Source organism: Salmo salar, chromosome ssa01 (genome assembly GCF_905237065.1).
Source record: "Salmo salar chromosome ssa01, Ssal_v3.1, whole genome shotgun sequence".
Taxonomy (NCBI): domain Eukaryota; kingdom Metazoa; phylum Chordata; class Actinopteri; order Salmoniformes; family Salmonidae; genus Salmo; species Salmo salar.
This window is the reverse complement of record NC_059442.1, coordinates 64,290,675-64,316,067: the sequence shown is the minus strand read 5'-3', so window position 1 is coordinate 64,316,067 and position 25,393 is coordinate 64,290,675. Positions and strand designations below refer to the sequence as shown.

The window sequence follows — 25,393 nt, the reverse complement described above, 5'->3', positions numbered from 1 at the left end:
CTCCATGGGATGTTCAAAGTTTCTAATATTTTTTTTATAACCCAACCCTAATCTGTACTTCTCCACAACTTTGTCCCTGACCTGTTTGGAGAGCTCCTTGGTCTTCATGGTGCCGCTTGCTTGGTGGTGCCCCTTGCTTAGTGGTTTTGCAGACTCTGGGGTCTTTCAGAACAGGTGTATATATACTGAGATCATGTGTCAGATCATGTGACACTTAGATTGCACACAAGTGGACTTTAATTAACTAATTATGTGACTTCTGAAGGTAATTGGTTGCACCAGATCTTGTTTAGGGGCTTCATAGCAAAGGGGTGAATACATATTCATGCACCACTTTTCTGTATTTTATTTTAAAGAATGTTTTGAAACAACTTATTTTTTCCATTTCACTTCACCAATTTCAACTATTTTGTGTATGTCCAAGGGAGATTAACACTTTTGCAAGGCTCTGTACAAAGCTTTAATTTTTGTCTATTCAAACAGACCCCCTTTCAAAGTAACAAGCACTCATTAAGATCAGGTGAGGCCAATTAGTGGGTGTGGCCAACATACCAGAACACACTTAACAAGATGGAGCAGGGTTTCCCAAACAAATTATTTGAAAATGGTGTTAGAGAATCTCTGAAAAAAATGTGCTTGGTTCATAAAACCGGGGTTACGTCAATAACCTTTGGTAGCAGCTAGATTTGGTTACAATAAACAGTGGTTTCTGTTTTCTTACTACAAATGTGGCTCTATCCTTGGAACCATTTGTGCTACAAAATATTACGACTCCGTCAATGATAGATAAGACTCTCAGGAACACGTACAATATGTTTTCCTCTAAAGTGCCCACAAGCCACGCAGGACTCATTAGAACAGAGTGGACAAGAAATAGTTATTTTCTACACAGAAGATCATACAAAATGATTGCCTGATGATTTTCTGAATTTACCAATAAGTTTCAGATGCATTTCATTTCAAACCATACTTCCTTCAGATTTAAATACTTTCAAAGTCCTGTCAGAATGATTTGTAATAGACGTTCATAGCCTCATAAACATCGGCCGTTGATTACATAATTGTTTTTACATGTTGGAGTCTTAATTTGTCTTTAATATCAAAATGGGGTTGTGGGCCAAAAAATGTTTAGGAACCCCTGAGATAGAGGATAGAGAGAGTTTTGTTGATGCTGTTTTTAAATAACATTCTTAGAACATTCTTTGAACGTTACTAATGGTTTCTTGTGGTTTTATGGAAAGTTTTCTTTATGTTCTGAGAACATTACTTTAAATCCATGAGGAAACCTCCAGAAAATGTTATACTGAAGTACTGAAATTCGCACATAAACATTTGGTTTCTTAAATTTCTCAGAAAATTTTGAGAAAATGACTTTAAATAGAACCATGAGGAAACGTTATGCTGAAGTATTGAAATTCCCACCTAAGAAACATACGGTTCTCAGAACGTTATGTGCTGGGTGTCCTGAACCATTCACAGAACCTTGTGAGAAGGTTGCATGCAAAATAACCATAGCACAAACATGCTCTCACCAAGCTCTAAGAAACATATGGTTCTCAGAACAGTATGTGCTCAATGGGATGGTTCTCAGAATGTTATGTGCTAGATGGGATGGTTCTCAGAATGTTATGTGCTAGCTGGGAGGTGACTTGTCTTACCTGAGTTGCGTTTGGTGGATCCCCCATAGTCCCTGAAAAAGAAGCAACACCAGAGAGTCATGGTAAGTGTGTGACAGGGAGCCAGGGCAAAGCAGGAGCATGTTGTCCCACACAGGACTCTGTACCCTACCAGCTACCAGCCTAACCCTCATTAAGAATGCACACACAGACAGGCACCCCACACAGAGCATGCCAGAGAGAGAGGGAGAATGAGGGAAAAGATAGAGGGAGATTGCTGTGTGTACAGTATGTGTAAGAAAAAGTGAGAGAAAGTGAGTGGTTTTTGATTTGCGTATGTTTATTGGTGAATGTTGGGTATGTGTTTGTGTGTGCAATGTGCGTGTGTCAGTGACAGAGAACACTGCAATGAAATGGACACGCCTGATCTTAATGAGTGCTCGTTTCCTTTGAAACAGGGTGTTTGAATAGACTAAAATGGACAGTTAAAAAAAACATGGTACGCTAGCTCCATCCTGGTGGCGCAGTGGACTAATTTCATAGATAAAGAACAGAAAATCATAGGTTCAAATCTCACTGATGCTGTGCCACAAGAAAAAATAAATGTGTTTGCATGATTAATGCCTAAGCAAATGAATTTCCATGTGTCATATCTGTGCTTGGATTTCAAAACAGTTAAACTAAATTATGAGTTATTGAAACATGTTCTCAAATAACCTATGCTGTCCGATCTCAGAATGTTCATTTAGCCTCCCAGGGTCCATAGTAAAACATTCTCAGACCTGCCTGCAATCTAAAAATGTACGTTCCCAGAACAGGCAAAATGTTCACTTCCGTTCTCAGAACGTTTAAAAAACATTCAGTTTTACCAGTAAGGAAACTTATGGCCTCGTTCTAAGAACCAATGGGAAACCAAAAACGTACATTCCCACAACTTCCAAGGAACCAAATGTATCTGCTGGGGTACCTCTCAATACTTTGTATTTATCATTTAACTAGGCAAGTCAGTTAAGAATAAATTCTTATTTACAATGACGGCCTACCCCGTCCAAACCCTAACAACGCTTGACCAATTGTGCACCTCTCTGAGACTCCCAAACACAGTCGGTTGTGATACAGCCTGGAATCGAACCAGGGTCTGTAGTGACTCCTCTAGCACTGCGATGCAGTGCATTAGACCGCTGCACCACTCGGGAGTCCTGAATATTCAGAGGAATTTTCTGAAACACACAACTTGGAAGAGTCATATTTTATATGGTGCCTTAAGAGACATGTAAATAGTTACCTTGGCACTCATTAAATCTTACGTAATTTTGAAATAACAACACAATCAGTTGAAAAGACACTTTCATTTAAAGTTGCACAATGCAGAAATTGCTCCGCCATTTCTTGGTTGCTAAAACTCGAATAGTTCGCCTAATTTCAGTCTATTACAAAATAAGCTATTATAGTGTAGATAATCATTGTACCATCTAAACCTCTGTGAAATATAGTGTATTTTCCATAACCCAAAATATTGTTGTTTCAGCTGTTTTGAAGCTGGTGTACAAAACCGAAAGTAAAAGACACAAAAACAAAACTTAAGAACGGGAATCATAGAAATAGCATACATAGAACAACAGATCTACCTAAATCTATAACTCACATTTCTATGTGAATTTGGTCAGGTTGCCCAAAAAGTTACAAATTGCCACTAACTGTTACATGGAATCTACATACATGCATCCATATTCTAAACATTAGATCCAGATGAGATGCCTGTACACTACTGAATAACAACTATAACACTCCTACTGTAAACATGTTATAACTTTAGATTTTCAAGGGTGAGAGATGAAATAATCATATATCCTGCTCGTTTTGATTCCCAGCCGACATAGTATGTTTGTGTTGCAACAAAAAAAACAACACACAAACATTCTAAGCAAGACGACTTGTACTGTATCACAAATGAACAATAGCTTTTTGGAACATTTTATTAAAGTTTATCCTGACTTAGTGACCTAAAGAGGACCCATTTTACTGAAATGGAACTAGCCAAGTACTAATAAGTAGCTAATTTATAGTTGATTCATAATATGTATGTTGAGGTAGTTGATGTAGTTAAGGTTACAGTATGCAGCTGCAGTATAAGTTCCAGTTGTACACCCATCTTAAATGCAACCCCTCTCCCTAACATACTGTACACATCAAGAATCACTACACCACTTCAGCCAATTCTTTCCTGAGGGGCACTCAGGAGAATAGAGCTGTTTTGTTGGATGGTTGGGCTGCTGGCCTCTGGAGCTAGCTGTTTATGGTTCTGGGCCGTAGTGGCATATGAAATGCATTACCATGGAGATCTGAGGGTGGGGTAGAAGGGCTGGGGAGCTTTGGGGGTAGAAAGTTGGGGTGGGGGGACCGGGGGATGCTGGATCGGCCAGGCTTGTGAGTAACCCGTACCTCAGAGCTGGAATAATACACTTCCCAGGAGAGGAATGTGTGCACACTCTCTGGCTCAACACACTCCCACCAACAGTAAAATCGAATAGATGTGGGGAAGGTGAGGGGAGAAATATGTCCAAACACTATTAACATGTTAAGACAGTGTGATAGTGCTTTCTGCAGTGAAGTGAACCTTTTGCTGACTGGAAAGGGCATGGACATACAGTACATACACACACACACACGCACACGCACACGCATACATACACTAGCTCAAAACAATCGTTCTCACACCCACTCTCTCCCTCATGCACACTCTCACACACACAAACATTCAATGTATGGGTGGGGGTTTTAAATATATCATTAAATCTGAATCTGTATGGGTCCATCCTGAGCTGAGAATAACCAGCTGTTTGTATCTGACTGCAGCTCAGTCTTTGTTGGTGGGCCCATTAGACATGGAATGTGTGAGATATTAGTCTTTTGCACACAGTTTTCAGCCAGTTGGGTTTCAGCCAAGAGACTGAGTCCACTCGAGGTATATGCTAAACAAAAACTGCTGTCCGTAACCGTAGTCTGCCCCCTGCATGCGTAACCCCTGGTTCGAGGTCAAAAGTAATTGGACCGGAAGTCATTATAATCAATGGAGAGTTGACCAACCCACAGAATCATGCAGTGTGTGCGGTTGAGGGAGGAGGGGGATGATAAGTGAAGACACGTATGCATTACAGAGTCAATGAGGTATAGAGTCAATGACACCTTCATTTCCAATGAGTCCACTCGAGGTATATGCTAAACAAATACTGCTGTCCGTAACCGTAGTCTGCCCCCTGCATGCGTAACCCCTGGTTCGAGTTCAAAAGTAATTGGACCGGAAGTCATTATAATCAATGGAGAGTTGACCAACCCACAGAATCATGCAGTGTGTGCGGTTGAGGGAGGAGGGGGATGATAAGTGAAGACACGTATGCATTACAGAGTCAATGAGGTATAGAGTCAATGACACCTTCATTTCCAATTAAGCAAAAGCCCCTAGACAAGGGGTCCCCAGTTACATTCAGCCGTGGGCCTATTTTTCCTTGAGCGAATGGTCGGAAGGTAGTTACAAATAATTTGTACTCCTCAAATTGACCGCAAGAATCACAAAAATATTTGGTATTTGACACAAATAGAATCATTTCAAACTTTGTTTAAATTGGGGTACGATCACAAAAGCATCTTTAATTATCCATGGAAATATTTGGGAACGGATTTCCTACATTGAAATCAATTTGAGCTGATTCTCTAACAATAAATTGTATTTATTTATTTTTGCTCAGAAAACTTGTGGGGGGCAAATAAATCACCCGCGGGCCACCTATTGGGGAACCCTGCCCTAGACAATGGAGTTACTGAATCCATGTCAGTGAAGGTAAATACACTGAACAAAAATAAACACTCAACATGCAAGAATTTCAACTATTTTACTGAAATCAGTCAATTGGAATAAATTCATTAGGCCCTAGTCTATCGATTTCCCATGACTGGGCAGGGGCGCAGCCATGGTGGGCCTGGGAGGGCATAGAACCACCCACTTGGGAGCCATTCCTACTCACTGGGGAGCCAGGCCCAGCCAATCAGAATGAGTTTGTCCCCACAAATGGGCTTTTTTACAGACAGAAATACATCAGCTGTCCGGGTGGCTGGTCTCAGATGATCCCACAGGTGAAGAAGCCAGATGTGAAGGTCCAGGGCTGGCGTGGTTACACGTGGTCTGCGATTGTCAGGCTGGTTGGATGTACTGCCAAATTCTCTAAAACAACGTTGGAGGCGGCTTATGGTAGAGAAATTAAGACTCAATTCTCTGGCAATAGCTCTGGTGGATATTCCTATAGTCAGCATGCCAATTGCACACTCCCTCAACTTGAGACATCTGTGGCATTGTGTTGTGTGACAAAACCGCACATTTTAGTGTCCTTTTATTGTCCCCAGCACAAGGTGCACCTGTGTAATGATCATGCTGTTTAATCGGCTTCTTGATATGCCACACCTGTCAGATGGATGGATTATCTTGGCAAAAGAGAAATGCTCACTAACAAGGATGTAAACACATTTGTGCGCAAAATTTGAGAGAAATAAGCTTATTGTGTGTATGGAAGATCTTTTGTTTCAGCTCATGAAACATGGGACGAACACTTTACATGTTGCATTTATATTTTTCTTCAGTATAGTACTATGGTTAGATGAGTTTGTTAGCTCAATATCAGAAGTCAGCATATCTGCTTTTTGGCCTACATTTATTCAAACTCTGACATATTGTATGTTCTGTGCGTCATTCGATGTATTGTGTTACTGTAAAACCCTTGTTCAGAAACATATTAGGTGGCTCCCTCTTATGGTAGTAACGCTCCTGTATTTCTGGTTTCTGTATACTGCTTGAGTGGTGCAGTAAGGTTACTAAACCAATAGAGGGCAGTGGAGGGAAGGCAATTGTAACTGTCCAGATGCTTTCAGTCTTAGAAATTAGCATATGACTACAACAAATACAGTGGGCACCCTTTGAATTTGTTCACATTTTGTTGCGTTACAAAGTATGATTGAAATACATTCTATGTCTCTGGGTGGCAGAAAGGAATGATGTTGCTGTTTTACTAACATAGCAGTAACTTCATTCTGTCTTTTTTTTAATTATTATATTTTTTTTATTTCACCTTTATTTAACCAGGTAGGCCAGTTGAGAACAAGTTCTCATTTACAACTGCGACCTGGCCAAGATAAAGCAAAGCAGTGCGACACAAACAACAACACAGAGTTACACATGGAATAAACAAACGTACAGTCAATAACACAATAGGGAAAAAATCTATATACAGTGTGTGCAAATGAGGTAAGATTAGGGAGGTAAGGCAATAAATAGGCCGTAGTGGCGAAGTAATTACAATTTAGCAATTAAACACTGGAGTGATAGGGTGTGCAGAAGATGAATGTGCAAGTAGAGATACTGGGGTGCAAAGGAGCAAAAATAATAAAAATAAATAACAATACGGAGATGAGGTAGTTGAATGGGCAATTTGCAGATGGGCTATGTACAGGTGCAGTGATCTGTGAGCTGCTCTGACAGCTGATGCTTAAAGTTAGTGAGGGAGATATGATTCTCCAGCTTCAGTGATTTTTGCAATTCGTTCCAGTCATTGGCAGCAAAGAACTGGAAGAAAAGGTCCTTGGCAGCCAAAGGAGGACTAGGCTTTGGGGGTGACCAGTGAAATATACCTGCTGGAGCGCGTGCTGCTATGGTGACCAGTGAGCTGAGATAAGGCGGGGCTTTACCTAGCAAAGACTTATAGATGACCTGGAGCCAGTGGGTTTGGCGACAAATATGAAGCGAGGACCAGCTAACAAGAGAGCATACAGGTCACAGTGGTGGGTAGTACTATATGGGGCTTTGGTGACAAAACGGATGGCACTGTGATAGACTGCATCCAATTTGCTGAGTAGAGTGTTGGAGGCTATTTTATAAATGACATCGCCGAAGTCAAGGATCGGTAGAATAGTAGTTTTACGAGGGTATGTTTGGCAGCATGAGTGAAGGATGCTTTGTTGCGAAATAGGAAGCCGATTCTAGATTTAATTTTGGATTGGAGATGCTTAATGTGAGTCTGGAAGGAGAGTTTACAGTCTAACCAGACACCTAGGTATTTGTAGTTGTCCACATATCTAAGTCAGAACTGTCCAGAATAGTGATGCTGGACGGGCGGGCAGGTGCGGGCAGCGATCGGTTGAATAGCATGCATTTAGTTTTACTTTCATTTAAGAGCAGTTGGAGGCCACGAAAGGAGAGTTGTATGGCATTGAAGCTCGTCTGGAGGTTTGGAGAATGGTGATGAGAGGGTTTTCTATTTTTTCCTTTATTTTTTCTATTTTTTCCTGTGAAATGTCCTGAGCACCGTCCTGTGAATTGGAAAGTATTGCCTGTTCTCCCCGTGGCCCTCTGTGAGTTGGTCAGCACAGATGGGCCTTGTACTGTATAGGCCTGCAGACTTGGGTTAGAGTCTTGTGTAGAAGTGTGCTCTCCATGAGCTGCTGTCTGAATCACACTGTGTCCTGACTGTTCTGATTGAGCTGAAACACTGTGAACCTGGGCTGTTTGAATGTCAATGTGCTCAATGAATTGGGGTCCTTCTTTGGGACGCACACTTGGTACATGTCTGGCAGATGTGCCCCTCTGCCCTGTGTGAAATGCAAGGTCTAAGATCCTGTATCTCTCTGCCATTTGCTCAAAGCAGTCATTCATCCTATCTATTGTTGTTGAGTTGGCTTTTCTATCTTGCTATTTCAGTTTGCAGCTCTAGAGTCTCCCTTCTTTTTTTCTCAGTTCCATCTTTTGTTGGTTTAATTCTTCCTCCTTATCCTCTAGATGGTGTTTGAACTTCAGAGCAGCAGCCTTTATTATTAATGCTGCTCTTTCAGCATTAATGATGCAGGCTGAGGATGTGGAGGACACACCTGAGCATGAACTCCGGTTAGACCTGCGGCTGGAGGATTGGGACACACTGTCAGTAGGTTTAAGATCATCTTTCTCATCAATGCATTCATCAGGTTTCTCTGGTGCTGGGGCTGCACCTGAGATCCATTGGGACACAGTAACAAGAAATGTCTTAATATGCTGCCATTTGGGTTCATACCAATTCAACATATAATTTTTTATTTCATCCTCAGGTATCATGTGATGATAGGAATCAATAAATTATTTGAATCCATTCAACATTTCTTTGTTACAACTTAAATATTTATGGTCAGTCATCAGATCAGTAACCATATGTCCAATTTGTGAGTCAGCTTTCCCAGTTTACCCCTTCTGGATTTGCGCATTTGGGAAACTTTCTCCTTTCAAGTCCTTTTATGATAAAGGCGCCTCCACTAGCACCATCTGCACTGGTAGAATTCTCTTCCACCATCTTCCCTCAATAGGCTATCAGAATAATACCTATATTTCAATATGCAACTATAAACATGGATCAATAAGCGCTCCGGTGCGCTACGCTCCTTTTAACAGTGCCACTATATAACTCATATTCACAATTCAAAGAATTAGGCAGCGGAGATTGGAAATCGGATTCTATGCATTCAATCCATTGTCCAAATAAGTCACTCCAATAGAAAACTTTCCATTACTTTGTATGCATGATGAATGTAGCCATACACTTAAATGTAACCATTAATCCATCAAAAAGTGTGTGCACTTGTTAGGCTACTTTACATACCAAAGTGTGTCTTTTCTACGCTGTAGTCTTGAGACCGCGTGAGTCCTTTGTTCCTTGGTTACGCATCTTTCAAAACAATCCAGTTTTCAATTCCAATGAAGTCTTTTGACCGTACCAGACCATGCTGTTTGTTTCTTTAGTTTAATGATCAGAATTCATTTTTGTATCCAGAAGAACGACAAATAAATGTATATTTTTCTAATTGAATCAAAACTCTGGACATTGGATTTGTATGCGTCAAGACTAACATAATGTAATGTAATGTAAATGTAAATTTCACCACTCTCCATTGTGGCTAAAGGATTAAAATGGAAATTGTATTGGGACAATTATATTGGACAATTTAGCCGCTATATTTAGTCAAGAATCTTGGTACCTCTCGCAAATCAGACATTTAATATTTCTTTAAGCATGGTCAAGTTAATAATCATCCTGTGGATGTTATAGTAAAACACCCAGACACAACAAAGATACAGTCGTCCTTCTGAACTGAGCTGCAGGACAGGAAGGAAGGTGATTTTAAAACAGCTTCAGAATTGAATGGCTGTAAAGGGATAAAACTGAGGATGGATCAACATTGAAATGACTCCACAATAATGACTTACCTAAATGACATAGTGAAAAGAAGAATACAAATATACAGAATCAAATATTCCAAAACATGAATCCTGTGTGCAACAAGGCACTAATGTAATACTGCTTAAAAACACACCAAAGGAATACACTTTCGGGGAAAATCCAACACAACACATCAACACTGGTTGAATCAATGAAATTATGTTGAACCAATGTGGAATAGACTTTGAATTGACATCTGTGCCCAGTGGGTGTCTCCTTATTTTCAAGCATGGTGGTGGCTGCATCATGGTATGCTTGACATAGGCAAAGAGTGGGACGTTTTAATGATAAAAAGGAATGGGATGGAGCTAAGCACAGGCAAAATCCTAGACAAAAACCTGCTTCAGTATGCTTTACACTTGAAACTGGGAGAGGAATTCACTTTCCAGCAGGACAATAACCTACAACACATGGCCAAATCTACAGAAAAAAAATTACTAAATGCAGATGTAAGTTTCCACTTATCAAATGTCCATTGACATCAAATACCAAACCCTACTGGTATAAATCTTGAGGATGATAAATTAATTCTAGTAATGCCTTGTCTGACCTGAACTTAACCACCCTCTCATAATACCATTGAACAATAAGCACTGCGCTGGGATCAGGTGTCACCTCCCATGTATCATCATTAATAAAAGCCCAGAGCCTGGTTGACCATCCATCATCTATGTGACATGAGGTCACTTGGAGATCAATACATGTCAGTGTGGGTGAGAGACGTCTGCACCAGCTGCCAGTGCTCTGACACATGCACACACACACACACACACATGCGCTAATAAAACATATGCTTTGTATTATCATATTAACCTAAAATAAACATGTTTATTGTTGTACTTGGGGGCAGTGTTTGATATCTTATTAAAGTACAACTGAAAAGTACAACATGAAGAACCTGGTAAAAGGCAAGAAAGTGAGAAATAGACGCCCTTTAAAACCTGACAATATGTGAGATAGCCATGTGTTATTATTCAGTGACTATTGTAGGGTGAGATAGCCAGGTAAATGAAACTCACTCTTTAGGAGGGTTGATGTCCTCAGCCTTGGTTTCAAAGAACCTCAGCACCTCCTCACTCTGGGAGATCTGGTTAGGGAGCCTCATCACAGCCTAGAAGGAGAGAGGGAAGGAGTGCGAGAAGGAGAGTGATGGAAAATATTATAATTGTGAAATAGTATAATGATTATTCACAATGACAAGACTTCATAACACATCATCAAGATAACTATCAGCTAATCTGGTCACATTTACCCTGAATTTCATCAATTGACTGACTCCATATGTGGAAGCCTTCCACTACATCACAAAAGGAATGTGTGTGTGTGTGTGTTCCTGTATAGTACAGACCGAGGGACGATTATTTCTTGAGAGGATGGTCAGGGGGCCCGAAACATAATTACAAATTATTTGTAGACTGCAAATTGGCCGCAAGAAGCCCAAACAGATATAATATTTGACTAAAATATAATAATTTCAAACCTTGCTTACATTTCAATATGATCACATACGTGTATATTTCTCTATTATGCATGGGAAAACTTTGGAACAGATTTCCAAAATTAAAATAACTTTTTCTGGTGTTTTTAGTCTTTTATGTCCAACAATTACATTTCATAAAATATATATATGTTTAGTTATTTATTTATTTTGCTCAGAAAACCTGGAGGAAAATAAAAATCACCCACAGGCCAAATTCGGCCCGCGAACCACCAGTTGGGGAACCCTGGTTTACAGTAAGGCCCTGTTACTCAGCGGCTCAGAGGATGAAGGGGAGGTATGGAAGACGAGAAGGGGAAGGAACAGGGATCAGAGCCCGGAGCAGGGATAAGACAGAGGAAAACAGATGGAGGACTATAGCTACCAGAACCCTCTCTGACAGGACTACAACTGTGTCTGCTTTGAAAAGTACTTTAGAAATAAACTATTTGCATACACAATGAATAGATGCATATGATACTGAATTAGGGACATACAGTCTTTATATTTGGTTTAAATCTGATAATTACATTTTAGAACTTTACTCTTTCAGAGCATTTTCTGTCACAAGGCTCTGCATTCACAGCTCACACGGCAGGTTTCGGTTTTTCCACAATAAAAAAAGCGTGATTACTGACATTTTTGGCAAGCCACCAAGTGTCCCAGATCCCAAAAAGCCTGAAACAAATGAGGTCAGGTGGCCAGCTGTGTTCATTTCTCCTTCTCACATGCTGAATCATTCCGTTCTAAGCATCCTGTGTTTGAACTGCGTGCCCCTATAGACGACCTCTTACGTCTATTTCTCCGGTTTTCTATATATAAGGAAATTACATACTGTAAGAGCAGATAGAGCTAGACTTTCCTGTGGATGCTGCTGGTGGAGAAAACATGCTCTATTAAAGAAATGACTGGACCGTGTGAGATGTGGCTACTTAGTAGGCTATAAGTAATAGAAAGACTTCTTGCCGTTCATTGAAGGGTGACTGCACTTCCTGATTTGGCCTCAATTCAAGATTTGGTTAATTGAGAAATGCTAGCGGCCATGACTGAATTCAAACCTGCGTTGGTTTCAGGGTGTGGTTTGACGTGGGTGTCTCATGTGTGTGTTCACAGGTGGGAAGAGTTAAAGAGCAGTTGGTCTTTAAAACAGCAAACAGTACATAATTTACTGCAAAGACAAAAACAAGATACTGGTTCTTACTCTGCAGTAGTCATTAAGATGCTTCAACCTTTTCACAGCCACGTCTCTGACTTGACTTCGCCGAAATAAGAGTTTACCTGTAAAAGAGATATAGAACTTTGAGGTGTCATTGAATGTGCTGTTTCTAAAAGTACCACCAGGTGACATGACACTAGCCCAGACCCAAGCATTCGGCAGTGGACTTTTTAAGAAACAGTCTGACATATTATGTAGTAGGCCTATTCTAAATAGTATGCAGTACTCGAGACAAGATTTCATGAAAAAGACAAATGTAAAATATGTGTGAGTGTGTCTGTCTTTCTGTCTCTCATGACTGTTTATTTTAGAGTGAGTAAGTGCATAGAGCCCACTCCCTGGCTAGGTTTTACAGGGTGGTGTAAACAATACTATCCAGACGTTTGAATGCTGTGCAGCTCTCTGACAATGGCACTCTTCACTCCTCTGGGGCATGCTGAAGTTATCAGATTAGCCTCCTACTGCCATACTACAAGCACACCACAGCCTTATTCAGCCAGCTGGAACAGTGGAAAAACTAGAAATGTGCTAAGTTAGAACAGACCAATATCTATTCCAAATGATAGAGAAGCAAGTCCTTTCTGTGTGTTCTTGCGTTTCATTGCATTTTGTTTCAATGTGGTGTCAAACCCCCACCTCTAAAATGCTGCTGTTCAACATCTAGTTTTGATTTACATTTGTTTGAGTTTTCTACTAACGTGAATTCAATGTGAAATCAACAACAAAAACAACACGTCATTGGATTTAGGTTCAAATTTGAAAGAAAAAAAGACCACTACGTTGATGACTTTTTGCAAATCGAATCAGTTTTTCACATTGATTAAACGTCATCACATACATTTTTTGGGGTTGAAATGACGTGGAAACAACGTTGATTAAACCAGTTTTTGTCAGCATGCTCACCTGGTAAGAAGGGAATTATTCTCTTTTTGGGGTCCTTCTGCCCTCCCTCCACTGGGAACTTGTCCAGGATCTGCATCTGAAAATAAAGAGAACGCAATGGATATCTTAACTTTTGTCTTCTAAAACTAAAGGATGGACACTTGTGGCAAACATCAAGATAACAGTTTGAATGAATACAGTCCTACGTGCTATGTTATTTATTTTTTTGTATGGTCAATGTTATTTCAAACTTAAATCGATTACTGGTGGTAATAAAGTATGTAAGATAGTTATGTGACAGACAAAGCCAAGGGAGCTCAAAGTGGAGGAATGTAGATGAGATCATAGGAAAGAGAAGCACTTGGTGGTCATGACCTCTTACGACAACCTCCCAATTAAATTACTAAAAATGTGGGCTGTATATACATAGACTCTGAAGAGCTACTACGTACCAGTCACCAGACACAGGCCCACTTTGATCTCTTATGTCACTCACAACAGTCATCTGAATCTGTGTCTATTAGTGTAGGTAGCCTAATCGCATGAAGAGTTCTAGACATGTTAAACCTAGTCTCAGAGACAGTCCTCGAACCATGATCATTGAGTCGTTTCACTGAGTAAAATGGAGTAACCCAATATTATAATTGAGTTAGGGCAACAGGTGTGCATTTAGGAGAGGCCACCCAATGGATACACACTGGTTGAATTAACGTTGTTTCCACGTAATTTCAATGTAATTGAATAGACGTTGAATTGACTGTGCCCAGTGGGCATTCTGTATCAAGTGATATTTTTTGACAAGATCACAAAAACAATCCTTCTGCTGTACATGCGTGGTTGCCTGCAAGTTTGCTTACATGTATTTGGGTGTGTGTGTACGTACAGTACGAGTCAAAAGTTTGGACATACCTACTCATTCAAGGGTTTTTCTTAATATGACTATTTTCTACACAGTAGAATAGTCTGCTGCAGAGGATAAATTCATTAGTTACCAGAACCTCAGAAATTAAAGCCCAAATAAATGCTTCACAGAGTGAACAGACACATCTCAACATCAACTGTTCAGAGGAGACTGAGTGAATCAGGCCTTCATGGTCGGATTGCTGCAAAGAAACCACTACTAAAGGACACCAATAAGAAGAAGAGACTTGGCTTGGGCCAAGAAACACGAGCAATGGACATTAGAACGGTGGAAATCTGTCCAAATTTGAGATTTTTGGTTCCAACCGCCTAGTCTTTCTGAGATGCAGAGTAGGTGAATGGATGATCTCTGCATGTGTGGTTCCCACCGTGAAGCATGGAGGAGGAGGTGTGATGGTGCTTTGCTGGTGACACTGTCTGTGATTTATTTAGAATTCAAGGCACACTTAACCAGCATGGCTACAACAGAATTCTTCAGCGATACGCCATCCCATCTGGTCTGCGCTTAGTGGGACTATCATTTATTTTTCAACAGGACAATGACCCAACAAACCTCCAGGTTGTGTAAGGGCTATTTTACCAAGAAGGAGAGTGATGGAGTGCTCCATCAGATGACCTGGCCTCCACAATCACCCAACCTCAACCCAATTGAGATGGATTGGGATGAGTTGGACCACAGAGTGAAGGAAAAGCAGCCAACAAATGCTAAGCATATGTGGGAACTCCTTCAAGACGGTTGGAAAAGCATTCCAGGTGAAGCTAGTTGAGAGAATACCAAGAGTGTGCAAAGCTGTCATCAAGGCAAAGGATGGCTACTTTGAATAATATCAAATATAAAATATATTTTGATTTGTTTAACACTTTTTTGGTTACTACATGATTCCATATGTATTATTTCATAGTTTTGATGTCTTCACTACTATTCTACAATGTGGCAAATAGTAAAAAATAAAGCAAAACCCTTGAATGAGCAGGTGTGTCCTAACTTTTGACTGGTACTGTTTGTGTCTGTGTTCATAACCGCATCTGGCATGTCGTGTGCATGAATACATGAGCGCATTAATTGGTAAGTGTGCGAACATGGGCATCCCTAAGTGTCAAGGGTGTATCTGCTTGCGTCCCGCTCACCGACTTTCGAGTTTCCTGGTCTAATAAATCTTTGCAGTGTGCTAAAGTAAACCAATGCACATTGGAGTCCTACAGTAACAAGCCTGCTCAGCTCCAGATGTGGTCCTGCCCTGCCCTGCCTTGTTCAAGATATGCTCTGGAGAGGGACTGATGCTGTGAACAGTAAGCCCAAAATCACATGCGTATCTAGGCCAGAGGACTGGGCCAAGGCCAAAGTGGACCAAAGGAACCAGTTGCATAAACAGTCCCAGGCTAATATGGGCAGAGCCATTATATCTGGTTTGGTTGTTTGAGAGGGTTAAAGAAAAAAACAATGTCCGCAACTGGTATGCTCCCAGAGTGATTTAATCAGATGCACAAAAAATGCAAAATTTAGATCAGAATTGGATCTTCATCAGGTCATGAGAGAGTTTCCAGCTGAAGTTTTTTTGTTTCTCTTTCTCTACTGCTGTTGCTGAAACTTTAAATCTCTTTTGGACCTTTGTATTTCCCCCTCCTCTGAAAGGGGAATGCGCTCATTCTTATCCTTTGAGGTAGAGCTCTGCTACCTGGCCAGAGACCGACATTATACATCGGGTTAGGGCGGGGAGAGAGATTACTTCACAGAAAATAATAACGTTCCTTGAGTTTTGCCTGAGTTTAGAGTGATGAAAAGGAGCTAACAGCTAACTGCTCTCATGTCTCGTTATTGAGCAGCTCAAGTGGAGCTGATGCTATGCATACTCGAAGACCCAGAGCCGCCATGAGCAGAGCGCATGCAGAGCGAGCAGCGCGCAGGGAGCGAGTGACAGACAGAGAGGATCTAATGGATTTACTAATGGAGGAAGATATTTCTGATTTCGGGCAGATCCGGGTGCTAGGGCTGTGGCGGTCATGAATTTTATGAGCCAGTGATTGTCAAGCAAATAACTGCCGGTCTCATGGTAATTGACTGTTAATTAACATAAATACATTTAGCATCTCCTGGCTTACACTCATAGCTTACAAGCCACTGATGGAGACCTTTGGAACATCAACATTTTAATAAAGTCTAATAAATCAATTTAATATAGTCTACACCATCACAATAAATCCATTATTTATTTTAGACAGGTCTAAAGAAACATGATATGAAGAAAATGTAGTCTATTTCAGAAGAAAAAATAGCATTCACTGAGCTGTCCTTATGCATAGCCATATCAGGGTCCAACGTTGTCACGTCCTGGCCAGTATAAGGTTAATTGGTATTGTAGTTTGGTCAGGACGTGGCAGAGGGTATTCGTTTTATGTGGTGTGTTTGTTGGAGGGGCATTTGATTTAAGTATTCCGGGGTTTTTGGGCACTGTTTGGTTTTCATGTATTCTATGTTTAGTCTAGTGTGTCTGTTTCTATGTTTGGTTAATTGGGGTTGGGACTCTCAGTTGAAGGCAGGTGTTGTCTATCTGCCTTTGATTGAGAGTCCCATATATTAGGGTGTGTTTGTTATTTGTGGGAGATTGTTCTGTGTTAGCCTTGTGCCTTGCAGACTGTCAGTAGATTGTTCGTTTTCTTGTTTGTTGTTTTTGTGGTCGTTTTGATTTAATTAAATGTTCAAAATGAACAACCGCATGCCTGCTGCGTTTTGGTCCATTTCTACCGACGAATACCGTGACAGAATCTCCCACCACTCCAGGACCAAGCAGCAGAGGAAGGAGCAGAGGGACTTCGAGTTGGACTGGCGGGAGAAGTGGACCTGGGAGGAAGTGCTGGACGGGGCCGGACCTTGGCACCAGGCTGGGGATTATCGCCGCCCGCAGTGGGAAATTGAGGCAGCCAAGGCAGAGAGGCGGAGGTACGAGGCCATGGACGCGCTGAGGGAGAAGCACGAGAGGCACCCCCAATAATTTTTTTGGGGGGGGCACACGGTAGTTTGGCTAGGCCTAGGAAGAGCCGGGAAGCCAGCTACCCGTGGTTATATGGCGGAGCGTATGGGGTGGAGAGCGCCATGTTTCGCTGAGGAGCGCACTATCTCACCCATACGCACAGTCCGGTGCGCGCTATTCCAGCCCCTCGCAGGTGCCGTGCTAGAGCGGGCATCCAGCCTGGTAGGAGGATGCCTGCGCAGCGCATCTGGTCGCCGGTACGCCTCCGAGGACCAGGCTACCCAACTCCCGCTCTACGCACGGCTACCATCAGGCCCCTGCACAGCCCAGTCTGCCCTGTACAAGCACCCCGCTCGTACAGGGCTACTAGTTCCATCCAGCCAAGACGGGTTGTGCAGGAGGTAAGATCAAGACCGACTGTGCGCCTCCATAGCCCTGGGTTTCCAGCTCCTGTCTCTCGTGCGGACCCGGAAGTGCGTCAACCCAGTCCGACTCGTCCTGTTCCCGCTCCCCGCACTAGCCTTCAAGTGCGTAAACCCAGCCACGCCAGTCAACAGTCACCGGAGCTGCCCGCCAGTCAACAGTCGTCGGAGCTGCCCGCCAGTCAACAGTCGTCGGAGCTGCCCGCCAGTCAACAGTCGTCGGAGCTGCCCGCCAGTCAACAGTCGTCGGAGCTGCCCGCCAGTCAACAGTCGTCGGAGCTGCCCGCCAGTCAACAGTCGTCGGAACTGCCGGAGTGGCAAGACTGCCCTGAACTGCCGGAGTGGCCAGACTGCCCTGAACTGCCGGAGTGGCCAGACTGCCCTGAACTGCCGGAGTGGCCAGACTGCCCTGAACTGCCGGAGTGGCCAGACTGCTCTGAACTGCCGGAGTGGCCAGACTGCCCTGAACTGCCGGAGCGGCCAGACTGCCCTGAACTGCCGGAGTGGCCAGACTGCCCTGAACTGCCGGAGTGGCCAGACTGCCCTGAACTGCCGGAGCGGCCAGACTGCCCTGAACTGCCGGAGCTGCCAGACTGCCCAGACTGTCCCGAGCTGCCAGACTGCCCAGACTGTCCCGAGCTGCCAGCCGAGCTGCCAGACTGCCCAGACTGTCCCGAGCTGCCAGACTGCCCAGGCTGTCCCGAGCTGCCAGACTGCCCAGGCTGTCCCGAGCTGCCAGACTGCCCAGACTGTCCCGAGCTGCCAGACTGCCCAGACTGTCCCGAGCTGCCAGACTGCCCAGACTGTCCCGAGCTGCCAGACTGCCCAGACTGTCCCGAGCTGCCAGACTGCCCCGACAGCCTGGAACGGCCAGAGCCGGAGCCACCTCCAGAGATAGGTGGGTTGGGGAGGGGGGGGTGTAGCACAGTGCCGTCGTTGACGGCAGCCACCCTCCCTTCCCTCCCTTTAGTAGGGGGGAAATTTTATTTTTTGGTGTTGCTTGGGGTTATTTTTGTTAAGGTGCTTCCGGGGTTAGCACCTTTAAGGGAGGGGTACTGTCACGTCCTGGCCAGTATAAGGTCAATTGGTATTGTAGTTTGGTCAGGACGTGGCAGAGGGTATTCGTTTTATGTGGTTCGGGGTGGTGTTTGTTGGAGGGGCATTTGATTTAAGTATTCCGGGGTTTTTGGGCACTGTTTGGTTTTCATGTATTCTATGTTTAGTCTAGTGTGTCTGTTTCTATGTTTGGTTAATTGGGGTTGGGACTCTCAGTTGAAGGCAGGTGTTGTCTATCTGCCTTTGATTGAGAGTCCCATATATTAGGGTGTGTTTGTTATTTGTGGGAGATTGTTCTGTGTTAGCCTTGTGCCTTGCAGACTGTCAGTAGATCGTTCGTTTTCTTGTTTGTTGTTTTGTGGTCATTTTGATTTAATTAAATTTTCTAAATGAACAACCGCATGCCTGCTGCGTTTTGGTCTACCTTTTCAGACGACGATTTCGCAATATCGTCAGAAGACGAAGATGAGCGTGACAAACGTAAGTGACTAGGCGTATGCCGCACATCACTACTTCACAGGAGAAGCATTTGAACATAAACTTCATTTGTATCAAAATAAGTTTTTTGGAAGAAAATATATCTGGAAAATGTGAACTTCAATGTGTCTTAATAACAAACTTCTTATCCATAAATACGAATAAAATTGTTAAATTACTAGTTGATTCAGCCATGGAAAAATACAGGAACCTTCCCACTAGCCATGATCGGCTGAGATAATGTATGGGCTGGTCATGCCGGGAGATTAGTTTGGATTGGCCTACCATTTAGCACGCTTCTGTCTATAATGTGAGCTGTTCAGTATGTGTTGACATTCCTTTCTACCGCACCATTTTTGAAAGATAAAACATTAGCCATCGAGAACTACAAAAGTTTTGCTACTTGTGAGGGAGATATAAGACTCCAGCTTCAGTGATTTTTGCAATTAGTTCCAGTCATTGGTAGCAGAGAACTGGAAGGAAAGGCAGCCAAAGGAGGAGTTGGCTTTGGGGATGACCAGTGAAATATAGCTGCTGGAGCGGGTGCTATGGGTGGGTGCTGCTATGGTGACCAGTGAGCTGAGATAAGGCAGGGTTTTACCTAACAAAGACTTATAGATGACGTGGAGCCAGTGGGTTTGGCGACGAATATGAGGCGAGGGCCAGCCAATGAGAGCGTACAGTTCGCAATGGTGGGTAGTATATGGGGCTTTGGTGACAAAACGGATGGCACTGTGATAGACTACATCCAATTAGCTGAGTAGAGTGTTGGAGGCTATTTTGTAAATGACATCGCCGAAGTCAAGGATCGGTAGGATCGTCAGTTTTACGAGGGTATGTTTGGCAGCATGAGTGAAGGATGCTTTGTTGCGAAATAGGAAGCAAATTCTAGATTTAATTTTAGATTGTAGATGCTTAATGTGAGTCTGGATGGAGAGTTTACAGTCTAACCAAACACCTAGGTATTTGTAGTTGTCCACATATTCGAAGTCAGAACCGTCCAGAGTAGTGATGCTGGACGGGTGGGCGGGTGCGGGCAGTGATCAGTTGAAGAGCATGCATTTAGTTTTACTTTCATTTAAGAGCAGTTGGAGGCCACGGAAGGAGTGTTGTATGGCATTGAAGCTCGTCTGGAGGTTTGTTAGCACAGTGTCGAAAGAAGTGGCAGAAGTAAACAGAATGGTGTCGCCTGCGTAGAGGTGGATCAGAGAATCACCAGCAGCAAGAGCGACGTCATTGATGTATACAGAGAAAAGAGTCGGCCCGAGAATTGAACCGTGTGGCACCCCCATAGAGACTGCCAGTGGTCCGGACAACAGGCCCTCCGATTTGGCATGCTGAACTCTGTCTGAGAAGTAGTTGGTGAAGCATTTGAGAAACCAAGCCTGTTGAGTCTGCCGATAAGAATGCGGTGATTCTAAGAGTTGAAAGCCTTGGCCAGGTCGATGAAGACGGCTGCACAGTATTGTCTCTTATCGATGTCGGTTATGATATCTTTTAGGACTTTGAGCGTGGCTGAGGTGCACCCATGACCAGCTCGGAAACAAGATTGCAAAGTGGAGAAGGTACGGTGGGATTCGAAATGGTCGGTGATCTGTTTGTTAACTTGGCTTTCGAAGACTTTAGAAAGGCAGGGTAAGATAGATATAGGTCTGTAACAGTTTGGATCTAGAGTGTCTCCCCCTGAAGAGGGGGATGACCGCGGCAGCTTTCCAATCTTTAGGGATCTCAGATGATATGAAAGAGAGGTTGAACAGGCTAGTAATAGGGGTTGCAACAATTGCGGCTGATAATTTTAGAAAGAGAGGGTCCAGATTGTCTAGCCCGGCTGATTTGTAGGGGTCCAGATTTTGCGCTCTTTCAGAACATCAGATATTTGGATTTGGGTGAAGAAGAAGTGGGGGAGGCTTGGGCAAGTTGCTGTGGGGGGCGCAGAGCTGTTGACCGGGGTAGGGGTAGCCAGGTGGAAAGCATGGCCAGCCGTAGCAAAATGCTTCTTGAAATTCTCGATTATCGTAGATTTATCGGTGGTGACAGTGTTTCCTAGCCTCAGTGCAGTGGGCAGCTGGGAGGAGGTGCTCTTGTTCTCCATGGACTTTACAGTGTCCCAGAACCTTTCGGAGTTTGTGCTACAAGATGCAAATTTCTGTTTGAAAAAGCTAGCCTTTGCTTTCCTAACTGCCTGTGTATATTGGTTCCTAACTTCCCTGAAAAGTTGCATATCGCGGGGGCTATTTGATGCTGATGCAGTACACCACAGGATGCTTTTGTGCTGGTCAAGGGCAATCAAGTCTGGAGTGAACCCAGGGCTATATCTGTTCTTAGTTCTACATTTTTTGAATGGGGCATGCTTATTTAAGATGGTGAGGAAAGCACTTTTAAAGAACAACCACGGGATGAGGTCAATATCCTTCCAGGATACCTGGGCCAGGTCAATTAGAAAGGCCTGCTCGCAGAAGTGTTTTAGGGAGCGTTTGACAGTGATGAGGTGTGGTCGTTTGACCGCGGACCCATTACGAAAGCAGGCAATGAGGCAGTGATCACTAAGATCTTGGTTGAAGACAGCAGAGGTGTATTTAGACGGCAGGTTGGTCAGGATGATATCTATGAGTGTGCCCACATTTACGGATTTCGAGTTGTACCTGGTAGGTTCCTTGATAATTTGTGTGAGATTGAGGGCATCTAGCTTAGATTGTAGGACAGCCGGGGTGTTGAGCATATCCCAGTTTAGGTCACCTAACAGTATGAACTCTTAAGATAAATGGGGGCAATCAATTCACATATGGTGTCCAGGGCACAGCTGGGGGCTAAGGGGGGTCTATAACAAGCTGCAACAGTGAGACTTATTTCTGGAAAGGTGGATTTTTAAAAGTAGGAGCTCAAACTGTTTGGGCACAGACCTGGATAGCATGACAGAATCTGTAGACTATCTCTGCAGTAGATTGCAACTCCACCCCCTTTGGCAATTCTATCTTGGCGGAAAATGTTGTAGTTTGGGATGGAAATTTCAGATTTTTGGGTGGCCTTCCTACTCCAGGATTCAGACATGTCTAGGACATCAGGGTTGGTGGAGTGTGCTAAAGCAGTGAAAACAAACAAACTTAGGGAGGTTTCTGATGTTAACATGCATGAAACTAAGGCTTTTACGGTTACAGAAGTCAACAAACGATAGCGCCTGGGGAATAGGAGTGGAACTGGGGGTTACAGGGCCTGGGTTAACCTCTACATCACCAGAGGAACAGAGGAGGAGTAGGATAAAGGTATGGCTAAAGGCCATGAGAACTGGTCATCTAGTGCTTTGAGAACAGAGAACAAAAGGAGCAGATTTCTGGGCGTGGTAGAATAGATTCAGGGCAAAATGTACAGGCGATGGTATGATGTGAGTACAGTGGAGGTAAACCTAGGCGTTGAGTGACGATGAGAAAGGTTTCGTCTCTGGAGGCACCAGTTAAGCCAGGTGAGGTGTCTGCATTTTTTAAAACATTTTTACATTTTTAGTCATTTAGCAGACACTCTTATCCAGAGCGACTTACAGTAGTGAACACATACATTTCATACCATGCATTTTTTTTTTTGTACTGGCCCCCCGTGGGAATCGAAACCGCAACCCTGGCGTTGCACACACCATGCTCTACCAACTGAGCCACAGGGAAGGCCGCATGTGTGTGGGGTGGACAAAAGAGCTATCTAAGCCATGTTGAGCGGGACTGAGGGCTCTACAGTGAAATAAAACAATAAGAACTAGCCAAAACAGCAGTAGACAAGGCATATTGACATTAGAGAGAGGCATAAAGCAAGGAGAGCTAAGAAAACAACGGGTAAATGGTGATGAATGGGCAGAGCGGGTCAGTTAGGTCCATACAGGACCTGAGTTCGAGGCTGGAGCCGACAGGTAAACAAAATGAGGTACCGTGTTATTGAAACAGTCCAGGGGGCATCAGCTGTGTAGCCAAGTGATCATAGGGTCAAAAGAGCAGCAATAGGTGAGTCAGGGTGCCATTCGGTAGTCATACTACGCTAGGCAAGCAGGGGACACAGCGTTCAGAAAAGCTAGTGGGCTGGGGCTAGTAGATGATTCTTCGACGACATCGTAACAGAATAGCCTGTTGAGACCACATCGGGCAATCACATCGGCAATGTTAGCTAGCTAACGTTTGAAGCTAGTTTGTTAGCTTTAGCTACCTGCAGATTCAGACTACAGCTATGAAAATGTTTGTATTGTTAGTAGTATGAGTTGGGGTTATGCCGGTTCATCGTTTAGCAAGCTATCTACATAGCTAGCTACATGTCTAAACAAAAGACTCCACTTCGGCCTCATTATTACATGACCCATCAAATTAGCAGGTGTGTCTACGGGTGATTACGGCCATCGATTGTATTTCATGAACATGTGTACATGTAGTGACCCATCCACTTAAAAGATGTGGGTGAGGGGTGGTTATAGTATTTCCTTCACATGACCCATCAATTTAGGCAAGTTTGTTAAGCATCATCTAATAACAATAAAACATTTATAAAATATTTTTATCTGGACACTTTCTGTTTTGCAAGTACTATCACTACCATTTACACCTACTTTACCTTGTGCATGTGACAAATAAACATAGATTTTATTTGATATAGCATGCGTTTACCACATGCCCTCGTGAATCCTTAAAGAGATGGGTGAAAGACTTGGAATTTCTCCTTACTGTAGGCTACTACCACTTAAGACCACTAGTATTAATCCTTACTACACTACTCACTGTTTAGCATATGACCTCATGTGAATCCTTAAAGAGATGGGTGTAGACCTACATTTGGGTGTAGACAAAGAGCTCTCAAGTAGGTGTACCAAAACATTGAAGGGCCATTTTCTCAAAAGTGGGGTCACAAGTTTATCAACTTTGAAAGCAAAATTACTTTCCCATTGTTCCTGAACTGCAGTGTATGATACACCATTTCCTAGCGCTGAGTCTCTACTTTTATCCAATGTAAAAATTTAAAAAATCCAATTTTGTACACAAGCCCGAATCTATGCGGTCGGTCACATATAGCTGTGGGCTAAAGTAGTTCATTTAGCAGACAAAATGTGAACCGATTCAAGAAACTATGCGTATGTCGCAAGTCACGAATTCACAGAAGAGCCGTTTGAACGTAAAACATTTTTTTTTGGTCAAAAGGAATTTCTGCCAAAAAACGCATTCTCGAACTTGTGAACTTTCATGTGCTTTAATAACAAACTTTTATGCCATCTGTAAATATGAATAAAGTTCTTATATTAAGAGCCTAGTTGGTTTAGCCAAAGAAAAAGTCAGGAAACTTCCCTCTATCCATGATTAGAGTTGCACATTTTGGGGAATATTCAGAGGTGGAAACTTTCCGTGGGAATTAACGGGAATATACAGGAATTAACAGAAATATATGCTAATTAATATTAATAGCATTTAAATGTACAATGCTCAAAAAAATAAAGGGAACACTTAAACAACACATCCTAGATCTGAATGAAATAAATAATCTTATTAAATACTTTTTTCTTTACATAGTTGAATGTGCTGACAACAAAATCACACAAAAATAATCAATGGAAATCCAATTTATCAACCCATGGAGGTCTGGATTTGGAGTCACACTCAAAATTAAAGTGGAAAACCACACTACAGGCTGATCCAACTTTGATGTAATGTCCTTAAAACCTGTTGGGGATAGGGGGCAGTATTTGCACGGCTGGATAAAAAACGTACCCGATTTAATCTGGTCACTACTCCTGCCCAGTAACTAGAATATGCATATAATTATTGGCTTTGGATAGAAAACACCCTAAAGTTTCTAAAACTGTTTGAATGGTGTCTGTGAGTATAACAGAACTCCTATGGCAGGCCAAAACCTGAGAAGATTTCAAGCAGGAAGTGGCCTGTCTGAGAAGTAGTGTTTCATCTTGGCTCTTTTTATTGAAGACTCAGGATCTGTGCAATAACGTGACACTTCCTACGTCGTCCATAGGGTCTCAGAGCCCGGGAAAACATTGAACGATATCGAGGCAGGCTCTGGCTGAAACACTTTATCGCTTTTGGCAAGTGGCCACTCAGA

General features: G+C 42.8%; 1 protein-coding gene across 2 annotated transcripts in view; it reads right to left on the bottom strand.

Moving 5' to 3' along the window:
* Positions 1 to 25,393, bottom strand: part of LOC106607224 (SH3 and PX domain-containing protein 2A) — a 112,694-nt gene that overhangs the window by 64,277 nt on the left and 23,024 nt on the right. For both annotated transcript variants that reach the window (XM_014203975.2, XM_014203971.2), the window contains exons 3-6: positions 13,498 to 13,573; positions 12,580 to 12,656; positions 10,921 to 11,012; positions 1,659 to 1,690 (exon numbers count right to left, since the gene is read on the bottom strand). In XM_014203975.2, coding sequence (XP_014059450.1) covers positions 1,659 to 1,690; positions 10,921 to 11,012; positions 12,580 to 12,656; positions 13,498 to 13,573 — 277 coding nt within the window. The remainder of the gene's footprint in view (positions 1 to 1,658; positions 1,691 to 10,920; positions 11,013 to 12,579; positions 12,657 to 13,497; positions 13,574 to 25,393) is intronic.